The sequence below is a fragment of the Saccostrea cucullata genome, unplaced genomic scaffold (assembly GCF_032062105.1).
Source record: "Saccostrea cucullata isolate Sc308-1 unplaced genomic scaffold, CSIRO_AGI_Scuc_v1 ctg1707, whole genome shotgun sequence".
Taxonomy (NCBI): Eukaryota; Metazoa; Mollusca; class Bivalvia; order Ostreida; family Ostreidae; genus Saccostrea; species Saccostrea cuccullata.
Genome location: NW_026923346.1, coordinates 106,268 through 118,647, shown reverse-complemented (window position 1 = coordinate 118,647; position 12,380 = coordinate 106,268). Strand labels below are relative to the sequence as shown.

Below are 12,380 nucleotides of genomic sequence, written 5' to 3'. Positions count from 1 at the left end.
AGGTCACGGTGACCTACTTTTGACATTTAATGGCTACATTTATGTATTCCTGGTAATTATCAGTTTATGATCATCAAACTTTGTTAGTTTATGCCTCTTAGGTTTTCAGAGAATGTCGACCAAAAAGTAGGTCACAGTGACCTACTTTTGAATATCTCAGGTATTTATTGGCTTAGAATTATCAAACTTGGTCAGCAGATGCATCTTAGGCCTGTGATAAATGTCAACCAAAATGTAGGTCACGATGACCTACTTTTGACATTTAATGTCTATATTTAGGTATCTCCAGTACTTATCGGCTTAGAATCATCAAACTTTGTCAGTTGATGCATCTTGGGTTTTCCGAGAATGTCGACCAAAAAGTAGGTCACAATGACCTACTTTTGACATTTTATGGCTATATTTAAGTATCTCCGGTACTTATTGGCTTAAAATCATCAAACTTTGTTAGTTTATGCCTCTTGGGTTTTCAGAGAATGTTGGCCAAAAAGTAGGTCACGGTGACCTACTTTTGAATATCTCAGGTATTTATTGGTTTAGAATTATCAAAGTTTGTCAGCAGATGCATTTTGGGACTCTGATAAATGTCGACTAAAATGTAGGTCATGATAACCTACTTTTGACATTTTATGGCTATATTTAAGTTTCTCTGGTACTTATTGGCTTAGAATCATCATACTTTGTCAGTTGATGCCTCTTGGGTTTTCAGAGAATGTCGACCAAAAAGTAGGTCATGGTGACATACTTTTGAATATCTCAGGTATTTATTGGCTTAGAATCATCAAACTTTGTCAGTTGATGCATCTTGGGTTTTCCAAGAATGTAGACCAAAAAGTAGGTCAAGGTGACCTACTTTTGAATATCTCAAATACATAATGGCTTAGAATCTTCAATCTTAGTTTGTCTATTAATGAATCTTGAGTCCTCAGAAAACTTCAATCTTAAAGTAGGTCAACTCATGGTTTTTTTTAATAGCTTTATTAAAATATCTTCAGTCCTAATTGGCTAAGAATCATCAAAACTTTTTATCAGTTGATGCAACTTGGGTTTTAGGATACTTAGGGTTAGAGGCTTCAAATACAAGTGATAGGTTGTACAATTTATCAGAAGAGCGATTCAAGGCCCTTGGGCCTCTTGTTCTATAATGCTAAAATTCGGCCCTTGTAACACTTTGTCGGTATCTTTTTTAAAAAATATTCAGGTGACAATACTGCAAGCTTCAGGGTTCCATGGAGTTTTCAATTCTCTTAAAATGTGGACATTATTCAACTAATAGACTAGAACGTCAGTCAAATTCGCTTTTTCCCTCTTGAAAATCAAATGCTCGGTGTCCAGTTCTATTTCGACAAACTTTTAAACCATAACACTTGGTTATCTATTACTATATTTCATAAAAAGTATTTTATAAATTTCAAGTTGCACGATCGCATATTTATCATATTTTCTTTGTTGTACGACCGCATTTAGAGTCGTTGCCGATCGCCAAATCGTTTGCCATGTGTTCACTTCAAACCGTTATTTTGACGCTCTCTGTTTGATAACGAACTTCAAATCGGAAACATTTATGATTTACCCATTTAGAATATTGCGTGTGTGCCTTTTGGACTGTAGAGTATACATAATAAGGTAAGAAATACCACTTAAACGAGCTTCGTGTGTAACATTAGGACAATTCTGTTCAAGGAAATCTTAACTTTACAAAAGATACGGTGATTTTTAATGCGCAAAGGACTTTTATAGTGTTAAATATGCCTAGTTGCACCTCAAAAGTCAGAAATGTTAAAGCAAAATCGCGAAGAAATATGACAAAATATTGTTTTATTTAACCCCATCTTCCTCATGTAGTTGAATTTTACGATCTGTGTTGCCGATCGCATCAGCATTGCCGATTGCACGTTGACAGGGGTGTCAGGCCTAGAAAAAAAATATGTTTGTTTCCGCTTTCCCGACCGACCCTAATATATAGTGCCGACCCTAAATATTTTTTAATGCTTTTTTCCCATGATGTGCAAGATTTCACCCAGGGAATTATAGCCTCCAATTTTGCAAGCTTTTCAAGACAGAAAGAAGTTTGGATCACCTTTCTATTATAAGTTTAAGTCACAGAAATGCTTGAAAACACCATTTCATTTGTCATTAATGTTACTTCTATACATGTTTTGATTAAAGAAGCATAAAGAAATTTTTCAACAAAAAAAAATTGCCTACCTACCTACCCTAATGGCTATATTTTTTCGGCCTGAAAGCGGAAACAAACAATTTTTTTCTAGGCTTGATAACACAGCTCACAAATATCACAGTTTGCAAAATAATTGGTATGCTTTTAAATAACAAATAACTGTACCTCTCCTGGGTAAATAAGATGTGTGGAAATTAATGTGACCTTCAATAACAGTTTGCTCTATTTATTGATTTGAAAGTGCAAAGCATTCTATTTCTTCTAAACTAGGCAGAAAGCAGGAAAAGGAAATTTGAGGATGGCACAGAATCTGAGAGAAGGCGACAGAAACTGAGGTCAGAGGAAGGTGATGACATGGATATTGAGGAAGAAGGTAAAAATTATTACTGAAAGGGGATTTTTGTGCATCCCAAATACAGATTCAGAGTACTGTATATAGGGAAAATTTTGCCTCCATTTCATTTTCACCCCTTTCAATCTAGACCAAGGGTTGAATTTAAGATGGGACAAATTCAGAGAAGACAATACAAATTCTTAAATAGAATTGTGACGGAGCAAATTTAAAATGAGGCAAAAGATCTAGGTTCACTTTTTGCATAAAATGGCCCTGTGCTTGTATCAATTAATTGACTATCATTCTCCCTCCCAATTCAAATATAACAAGCTAATTCAGAGAATTCGTGTCCCCCGCTTAGGGAAAAAGTCGGCTCCCCCTGACTGAATTTGTAGAATTATTAAATGTATACATGTATTCTGAAGCAAATAAAATACATGTATGTCAATATGCATATAAAGATTTGATTGCTTATTCTTTATTATGTGTTTAGAAGATTTTTTTATTATAGAATATTTATCACACTGTAATGATGATTTTATAACCTCATAAATTTTTCATTTCACATGCTGAATACTATCATTTAGTAAAAAAAAGTATTTCAAAAAAAAAAAAAAGAAAGGATCGACCGAGATTCGATCCCTGGACCTCTCGCATTTGAAGCGAGAGACATAACCACTAGACCACGGAATCGCTTTACACAGGGTGAAGTATATGCAGAACTGAAGTCACATACATGTAATCATGTTCGATATTCTCAAAATTTTACACAATCCATGGTGTTTGATTTATTTAGCCTTTATTAAACAGTTCTAATAGATGTAATAAGAACATAAAGTCCGCCGAGAACCTGTTTTATACGCAATACATGTAACTCTCCTCATGCCCCTGCGTTAAAAATAGCGACATGTAATACTATAAATACTAATAAAACAAATGGGGCGGGGCACTTTGAGAGGGGTGAGAGAGGTCCTAGGGAGTTTTGGTATAAAATTACATTGCATAAGCTCAAAATCTTCTATAAATATCGCCCGGAAATGATAGTGTTACACACAGACAGAATGTATAAATTTACGACCCTGAACTTTGACCTTTTGACCTCAAAATCAATAGGGGTCTTCACTAGGTCACAGGGAGTTGTTATGTAAATTTTCATTGCAATAGCTCAAAGGGTTCTAGAGATATTGTGTGGAAACGAAAGTGTTTTAACAGACAGAATTTGCTTATTTATGACCTTGACCTTTGACCTTTTGACCTCAAAATCAATAGGGGTCTTTAGTCCATAGGGAGTTGCTCTGCTAAATTTCATTGCAAAAGCTCAAAGGGTTCTCGAGATATTGTGTGGAAACGAAAGCGTTACAGACAGACAGAAGGACGGACGGACGGACGGACAAACCCAAATTAATATCCCCCACTTTTCAAGCGGGGGACAAAAATAAAGTAGAGGCTGATTGCTTTTATTTCCTATAATAAAATTTCTGTTTGAGTATCCAGATATCCAGTTTTATCAAAGTGCAATGTTCTTGAATATTGCAGAAAACAGGGTATTTGCCTACCTTCAGAAAAAAATTAAAATATGATCATAGCCCTTGATCCAAGAATTAAAGCATATTATATGATATTCAGAAACAGATCTTCATATTTTGGATCAGAGGTTGTGCTCTATATAAGATATCGAAGAAATGCTTCAACGCTTGGTTATTTTTAAGAGGCAGTCCACCGAAAAACCAGGCAGTATTGTATTAATAGGCACATATCGAATGTGAGGAATATTTGATATTTAATTAAAAACAATATCAATGTAGTCCAAAAGGAATAATGTAATTGAAGATTTGTTTGAAAATTGTGTATTAAGTAAAATATCCTTGTGTTTTGTGTTTTTGAATTCCCCTATATAAACCATTGAATGTAGGTCAGAAACAAAGAACTGAAATTTCTAATACATTTTAACAGGACTATAATTCACACTTAACTAAATCTAGTAATATTTCATCTTTTTTTTTTAAAAATAAAATCGGTGGGAAAAACACTTTTGACAGTAGTTTTCTGGCAAAATATTTTGACATTTTTATGAAATTCTGCGATGCAAGAGTTATCTCCAGTGGCATCGGTAAATCTGCTAAACACCTCTTTATCGGAATCCTAGTGAAATACTGTAAATCACGTTTTATTCGCGAGAACTTTATTTTCGCGTAATTACGAGAGACAAAGTGCTCGCGAAAATATGATTTTTGCGTATATTAGTATTCCTATAGATTATATCAAGCAATCACCAGAATTTATGAACATTTTGTCTCGCTAATAAAGAGGCAATGACTATCTCACGAAAATAAGGTGTCATGAAAATCTAGTGATCTACAGTATTTAGAATCGATACACTGAAGAAAATTACGAATAATTTATTTTCAAAATATAATTCATTTTCGCCTCCAAGGGTAATATTTAGATTAAAATTGGCTCTGTTATTCAGGTTGAATTCACTTTCCATTGATGTATCAGTGACGTCATATACCTGATTATTATACCTCTACTGTAATAACTCTGTATAAAATTAATACCATAACACTGCCTATTTCCCCGAGAAGAGACTCTTTCCCTCATCTGAGGACTACTCCCTGAGAAATCAGAGCTACTCCCTGGAACTACTCCCTTATGAATATTTATTGGTTATTTTAACCAATCAAAGTGTTCAGTGGAATCTCGAGTCCATGACGTAATGTTATCAGAAATGTAACTATGACGTCAAAACGTCTACAGATATGGGAAAAGGGACTAATTTCATGACGTCAAATTGCACGTACTAAAGAGAAAATTATGTCATATTCAATAGATACAAAGTCACCAAGGGTTCAAGTAATAAATAATGCATTGTCAACCAAATCCAAACAGTTTCAACATTTGAGAAATGCTCAGTGCCAAAAATGGCCGAAGTGGTCTTGGCTCTTTTTGTAAGTGTGAAAGGGCGAAAATGAAAGAAGGTGAAAATAACCCTGTATACAGTATATTATTATACAAATGTGATTGAGATCTTCTATCTTAAGCCTTAAATGTTTAACAATTCTTAACAAGCTCTGTATATAGTGAAATACCCTCTTGTGATTTTCTTATTACTTAACAGTTTTACCTTTTCCAGAAAGGAAAACCTTGACATTCTACAGTTTCTATTTTTTTAATGCCCATTTGAAATTGCAGTACTTTCAACCAAACTTATTGTGATTATTAATGAATACAGTTGTATCATAGGTATAATGAAGTTCCTTTGAAATCACTTCTGTAATAAACCCACTAAGAAGAATTTAGCTTTCAGTTTATTGAAAAGATATAGCACAGATAACCTGTGCCGTATTGCTCAAAACTCAACAAAAGAATAAAATACAATGACCTGAAAGAAAACATTTTTTAAGGGAAATGTTTTAATGAGAGAAATAAATTTCTGTAAAAAACAATTGTTTTGAATAATTCATTCATGAAATAACATGTTCACACCACATTAAAATTGCATTGTTTACAGGAACTGTAAAATCTGTCAATGGCCATGTCTTTGTACCACCTTTACCTTTGGATACTCCTCCTACAAGGCCACCCCTACCCAAAGAAACTCCACCCCACACTCCACCAGTCCCAAAGCTGAGTCTACCCAAGGTAGCGCGAGAGATCTCAATGACAGAATCAGAGAGATCTGAGTCTCCTTCACTGGAGGAACTGGAAGGGCAGCTAAAGCTGTTACAGGAGAAGCTGGTGTCAGGTGAGGCTGATACAGATCTGCTGGATAGCTGTGTAACCAGTGATGAGGACAGTAACTCGGAGGTGGCCGGACTCCTGGCCCTAAAGCAGAAAATTCTAAAGAGGACAGATTCAATCTCTTCTATACAGACATTTGGTGAGCTTGGTTCTGGTGGATCATGTCCTAGCACACCTCAAACACCCAACATTTCCCTCAGTGATGTGAACCCTCTTAGCAGTTTACATCAGAGCAATTCTATATCCAAGGATTATGGTACCCCCATTTTAAAGGGACCAGTTGAGTCATTGCCTGATTCTTCTAAATTTGGTGAAGGTATAGAGGATCACATTCCGTATGAGAATCTACCAGACGCCACTGGAACATTTGACAAAATCAGAGACCTTATAAATAAAGTCAGAACTATGAAAAAGAAAAAGTAATTCTTAAATTGCAGAAAGTGATCAGAATTAAACATTGATCACAAATTGATGACACAATTTCATACTTTTATACTGTTCATATTTTGCAGCAATTCATTCATGATAAAATGTTGTATCAAATCTTATGTTTTATGTAGTTGCAACAATTTAAGTCTTTTATGCAAAAAGGTTTGAAAGGAACTGTAAAAATACTTTTTTGCTGAACAATTTCTTCAGCATGTAAAATTTTAACATAAGAAGAATGCCACCAATGCTGTTAATTCCATCTCCAAAGTAACTAGTTGCAGGCATTTACTGAATTGTGACTTCGTTTTCATCCCATCATTATTTTAAAGAGTAGACTTAACTGGAATTGCTTATGAAAGAAATTTTAGTGGAATAATTTTAAAAAAAAGACAACCCCAAAAGATTGATACATGCAACTATTTGATAAATAACTTCAATATTCTAATATTTGGGAATTGTCATTTTTAGCTCTACTGGTCAGAGACCAGGTTAGCTTATGCGATAGTAATGCGTCCGTCGTCCGTCTAGCTGTCCGTCTGTCTGTAAACAATTTTTCAAAATGCTACCCCAACAGTTTTGGTCTGATTTCAATATAACTTGGCATACAAGTAGACTACACGAAGATACATAATTCTGTATATTGGTCTTTTATATGCTAGCTTTAGACGTGACGTATTATGTTACAGGCTACGTGTCCGTCTGTCTGTCCGTCCATCTGTTAGCTTTTCTCGTGTCCGGCTATAACTTAAATACAATTAGGCCTACAGTTATCAAACTTTGTCAACTGATACATCTTGGGTAGAAGGTGTGTCGCGCATAAAAAGTAGGTCGCTCTGACCTATAATAAAAAAGTTATAGCCAAATATGGAAAAATTATTGAAAATTGCATGACAAATTAGAGAGTAATTAATGAGTTTAGAGTGAGGAGCTAACTGGTAGGACATCTCTGATCAAGCAGGTGTTATCTATATCCCTTGGGAATTGGGGAATGGGTCGGCCTGTTGGATTAAAAAATAGCTTTTGTTGGCTAGCCTAAGTTTTATTAAAATGAATTTGATGAAAAGTAATTAAAACTAATTTGATATTGCATAATAAACTAATCTGATATCATATAATATTATCAATTTAAAAACCAATTTTATAGGGGTCGGGTGGAATCAGCATGTCCATTTGTCCATATGAATTGCATATTAAAACTTGTTTTACATTAAATCTCAAAAAAATTATTGAGTATTTTATATGTTTTAAAAATGTTTTATTGAAGATAGTGTAGATCCATTTATTGAGTAGACAAGCATCCAGTCAAAGATTAATTAATGAGTTCAATGTAGGATTAGGCTAGCTGTCTCAATTATTTCTTTAGCACATCTCTGATCAAACAGTCTTATCTGTATCCTTTGGGAATTAGACGGAAGAACCACTGGTCAGTTTATAGCATAATGCATTTGATGGCCAGCCTTTTATTTTCAAAATTAATTAATCATAGATTAAGTTGTTAAGAATAATTTGATATTGTTTAATTTGATGGGCATTTGACAAGGTCTAACAGAACCAGTATAGAAAACTATCAATGATGTAATATTTGTTATAATTAATGCCTTCACCACAAACGATGGATAAACAAATATTTTAATGAATGGGAAAAAATCATGGAAATCTTAGAATCAAGGTTGACATGATTTTTTTTGCACTCTAACTGTTTAAGATAATTGTAATTTTTTTGACTGGCATATCATTCTGTGGCGTGGCACTTTATTGATTTTGTAAACGGTGTTGCAGTGGCTACTAAAAATAATCTAAGAAATTTTTGTTAAATACTTTCAAAATGCTACTCCTCCTACAATTTTGGTCTGATTTCAGTATAATTTGGCACACAAGTAGACTACACTAAGATACATAATTCTGTAAATTGGTTTTTGATGTCAATGATGGTGTTGCCATGGTTACTAAAAATAGAAATTTTGGTGAAATATTTTCAAAATAATACTCCTCTTACAGTTTTGGTTTGATTTAAATATTACTTGGCACACAAGTAGACTACACTAAGATACATAATTCTTTATATTGGTTTTTGTTAGCCCACCTGAGCTGAAAGCTCTGTCTTTCTGTCTTTCTGTCTAGCTTTCTGTCTGTTAACTTTTCACAGTATCATCTTCTTCTCAAGAACTTCTGGGCCAATTTCAACCAAACTTGCCACAAAGCATCCTTGGTGAAGGTTGTTAAAATGAAGAGCAGTGCCCTCATTCAAGGGGAATTAATTCAGAAGTAATGAAAATTTGGTGGTTTGTTTTAAAAATCTACTAAAAAACCGCTGTGCCAGGAAAGATGACCCTTATAGGTAAACATCCTCAGGTAGTTTAGATTCAATTTTTATTCAATTCATGACCCCCAGGGGTTGGGCGGGGCCACAATGGGCGACCAAAGTTTTACATAGAAATATGTATGAAAATTCTTTTAAAATCTCCTCAAGAATAACAAAGTTTTGATTGATCATATTTATTTGGAAGCATCCTCAGGTAGTGTAGATTCAACTTTGTTCAAATCATGACCCCCAGGAGTTGGGAGGGGCCACAATGGTCGACCAAAGTTTTACATGGAAATATATAGGAAAATTATTTTAAATCTTCTCAAGAATAACAAAGCCTTGATTGATCGTATTTACATAGAAGTTTTACATAGAAATATACATGTATAAGAAAATTCTTTAAAAGTAATCTTCTCAAGAACAGCAAAGCCATGACTGGTCATATTTTTATGGGAGCATCCCCAGGTAGTGTAGGTTATATTTATATGGAAGCATCCTCAGGAAGTGTAGATTCAAGTTTGTTCAAATCATGACCCCAGGGGGTTGGGCGGGGCCACAGTGGCTGAACATAGTTTTACATAGAAATATATAGGAAAATTCTTTAAAAATCTTCTCCAGAATAGCAAAGCCATGATTGGTCATACATGTATTCATATGGAAGCATTCTCAGGTAGTATAGATTCAAGTTTGTGCAAATCATACCGTCTCTACTTTAAGGAATGGTTGGGACTACTTTTGGGTTTAATCTTTTCAATGATAAACTAATTTCTGCTTTTTATTAAAGAATTAAAACAACGTTAGATTATTTAATATCAGATACTCAATCAGGATTTATGAAAGTATAGGTCCATGAATGCATTGCCATGACTTAATCCAACACAGCTTAAAAATTCTGTAAAATTTTATTAAAAAAGCCTTTGATTCAATTTCATGGACATTTACATATAAAGTTTTGAAGTATTTTGGTTTTGGTTCAAAGATTATAAGAGATTTAATTTTAATTTTAAAGCTTCTATTTTACAAAGTGGATTTTTTGCTGTTTTAACAGTTTGCAAGTCCCAACTGTTTCTATATTTATTTTCCTTTGTTATAAATAAGTGAATTAAAGGTATTGTGGTAGATAATAAAGAACATAAATTATCACAGTATGCTGATGACACTTTTCTTGAGATGGTTCACAAAAATCCCTTTTTGCTGCCCTTGATACCATTGATTTTTATTCAAAATTTTCAGGATTGAAAATTAACATATCAAAAACTAAAATAGTGTGGATTGGATCAAAAAAGTATTCAAAAGAAGTTTTCCATCACACAAGGTGGAAACTAGAATGGGGAACTACAACTTTCAACTTATGTTTCAATTCTCAGTTCATCTTAAAGAAATTGTTGATATTAATTATGACTCACAACTACCTAAAATAAGAGCTTTGATTAAACAATGGAAGCTCCTAACTCCAATTGGTTGCATAACTGTTGTTAAGACTCTTATCCTACCTAAGCTTAATCATTTATTTATTTCTTTGCCATCTCCTAGAAAACAGTTTTTAGTAGATTTGCAAAAAGACCTTTTTGAATTTATATGGAAGTCCAAATCGGATAAGATGTCTGTCACACAAGACTATCTTTCTGTTTAAAAATGGTCGATTAATTTTATTATTGCTTTAAATCTTCTTGGATGAAAAGGTCTCAAAAACAAAAGCCATGGATGGATTTTTTTTTTTGCAGTGAATGGAAAAGATGTTATTGAGAAGTTATTTCGTTTTGGTAATCTGTTTATTTTAGAGCATTTACTTCCTAAAAACAATGCTTTCTGGCAAGATGTATTAAAATCATGGCTGGAAGTCATGAAGTGTTTAAATAATTGTAAAAGTGTAAAAATTATTTTTTCAAATATCCCGGTGTGGTACAATTCTTATATCCTGGTTGGCAAACGGTCTGTATTTATCAAAAATTGGTATGAGAAAGGTATTAGAGTAATTGGAATTTTTTAGATAGCGGTTTTATGCTTTGATTTTTACAAAAAAAATTTTGCCTCTCACAAACAGATACAAATAAGCAGATTATGCAATATAATAGTGAAACTGCAGTATCAAAATATTTGAAAAGTATGTCTATTGACAAATCTTTATCCACAAAATCTTTCAATACACTTATGCCATTTTATTATGAATTGTTGTTACAGTTAGAAAAATGCACTAAGCCAATATACTCCATTTTAAACACAAATAGTGTTAAACCTACATTTACATCAAAATGGAATTCCATTTTGAGTATTTATGGGCAGTGTAATTTTGAAATACATGATGTTTTTAAAGTTTGTTTTAAAGTAACAAGTGATACAGCTGTTCAATGGCTGCAGTTTAGAATACTGCATAGGATTCTTCCTGTAGGTTATTAAAAAGATTAATATTAAAACCATATAAGAATGAAAGTGAAACATTCATGTATTTTTATTTTGTAATAATATTTTGTCATTGTGGAGTAGTCTAAGCCAACATATATATAGAACTACTTCAAAAAGGGTTGGATTTAACATTAATAATGTTATATTATTCCATTGACAAAAAATAATAGAGTTGTAAATTTTATTATACTATACACTAAACAATATATATTTACTTGTTTGATGCAGAAGAAAATGCCAAATATCAGCTCTTATGTCATCTAAGAATCAAATATAATGTTGAAAAATTTGCTTCAATCCAAAAGAACAAAATTGTGTATTTTAATTCCTTATGGTCTACATGGAAACCAGTTTTTGATGAGTGACAGTTCAAATGTCATTTACTATTGTTATTGTCTTTCTCTTTTTTCTTTCTTTTTTTAAATATATAAAAGAATATATATGTATTTAATAATTTGGATAATATATGCACAATGTTATAAGGCGTTGGAGGAAATAGTGACAAATTGAAATTACATGTATTTTCTTTTTTTTTCTCTCTCTCTTCTAATATTATTTATAGAAGGATAGTGGATAGTGTGAAAGGGTGAGTGTGTGTGTGTGTATGGCATAAATGTAAATATGTTTCAGTTATCTCTTTGTTTATTATGAGAAAAAATATAAATTAAAAAAAAAAAAAAAAAAAAATTCTGCTTTTTTGGTAGCCACAACACTCAGGTGAGCGATGTGGCCCATGAGTCTCTTGTTTTCCATGAATGCATTGCCATGGTAACTAAAATTAAAAATTCTGTAAAATTTTATTAAAAGCTGCTCCTACAGTTGTACCAATGTTTTACATAGAAATATATAAGGAAAATTCTGTTAAAAATCTTCTATTATTTTCCTTTGTTAGAATGACAAAGCCATTATTCATTATATTTATATGGAAGCATGTTTGTTGCAGGTGACCAGTGATTAATCATACAAGTTTGTTATTTCTTGCAAAAAAA

General features: G+C 32.9%; 1 protein-coding gene across 1 annotated transcript in view; it reads left to right on the top strand.

Moving 5' to 3' along the window:
- The window catches only part of LOC134263797 (zinc finger CCHC domain-containing protein 8-like), an 88,335-nt gene extending 81,538 nt beyond the window's left edge, over positions 1-6,797 (top strand). The window contains exons 7-8 of the mRNA XM_062746179.1: positions 2,450-2,552; positions 6,025-6,797. Coding sequence (XP_062602163.1) covers positions 2,450-2,552; positions 6,025-6,677 — 756 coding nt within the window. The 3' untranslated portion in view covers positions 6,678-6,797. The remainder of the gene's footprint in view (positions 1-2,449; positions 2,553-6,024) is intronic.
- Positions 6,798-12,380: the final 5,583 nt, after the last annotated feature.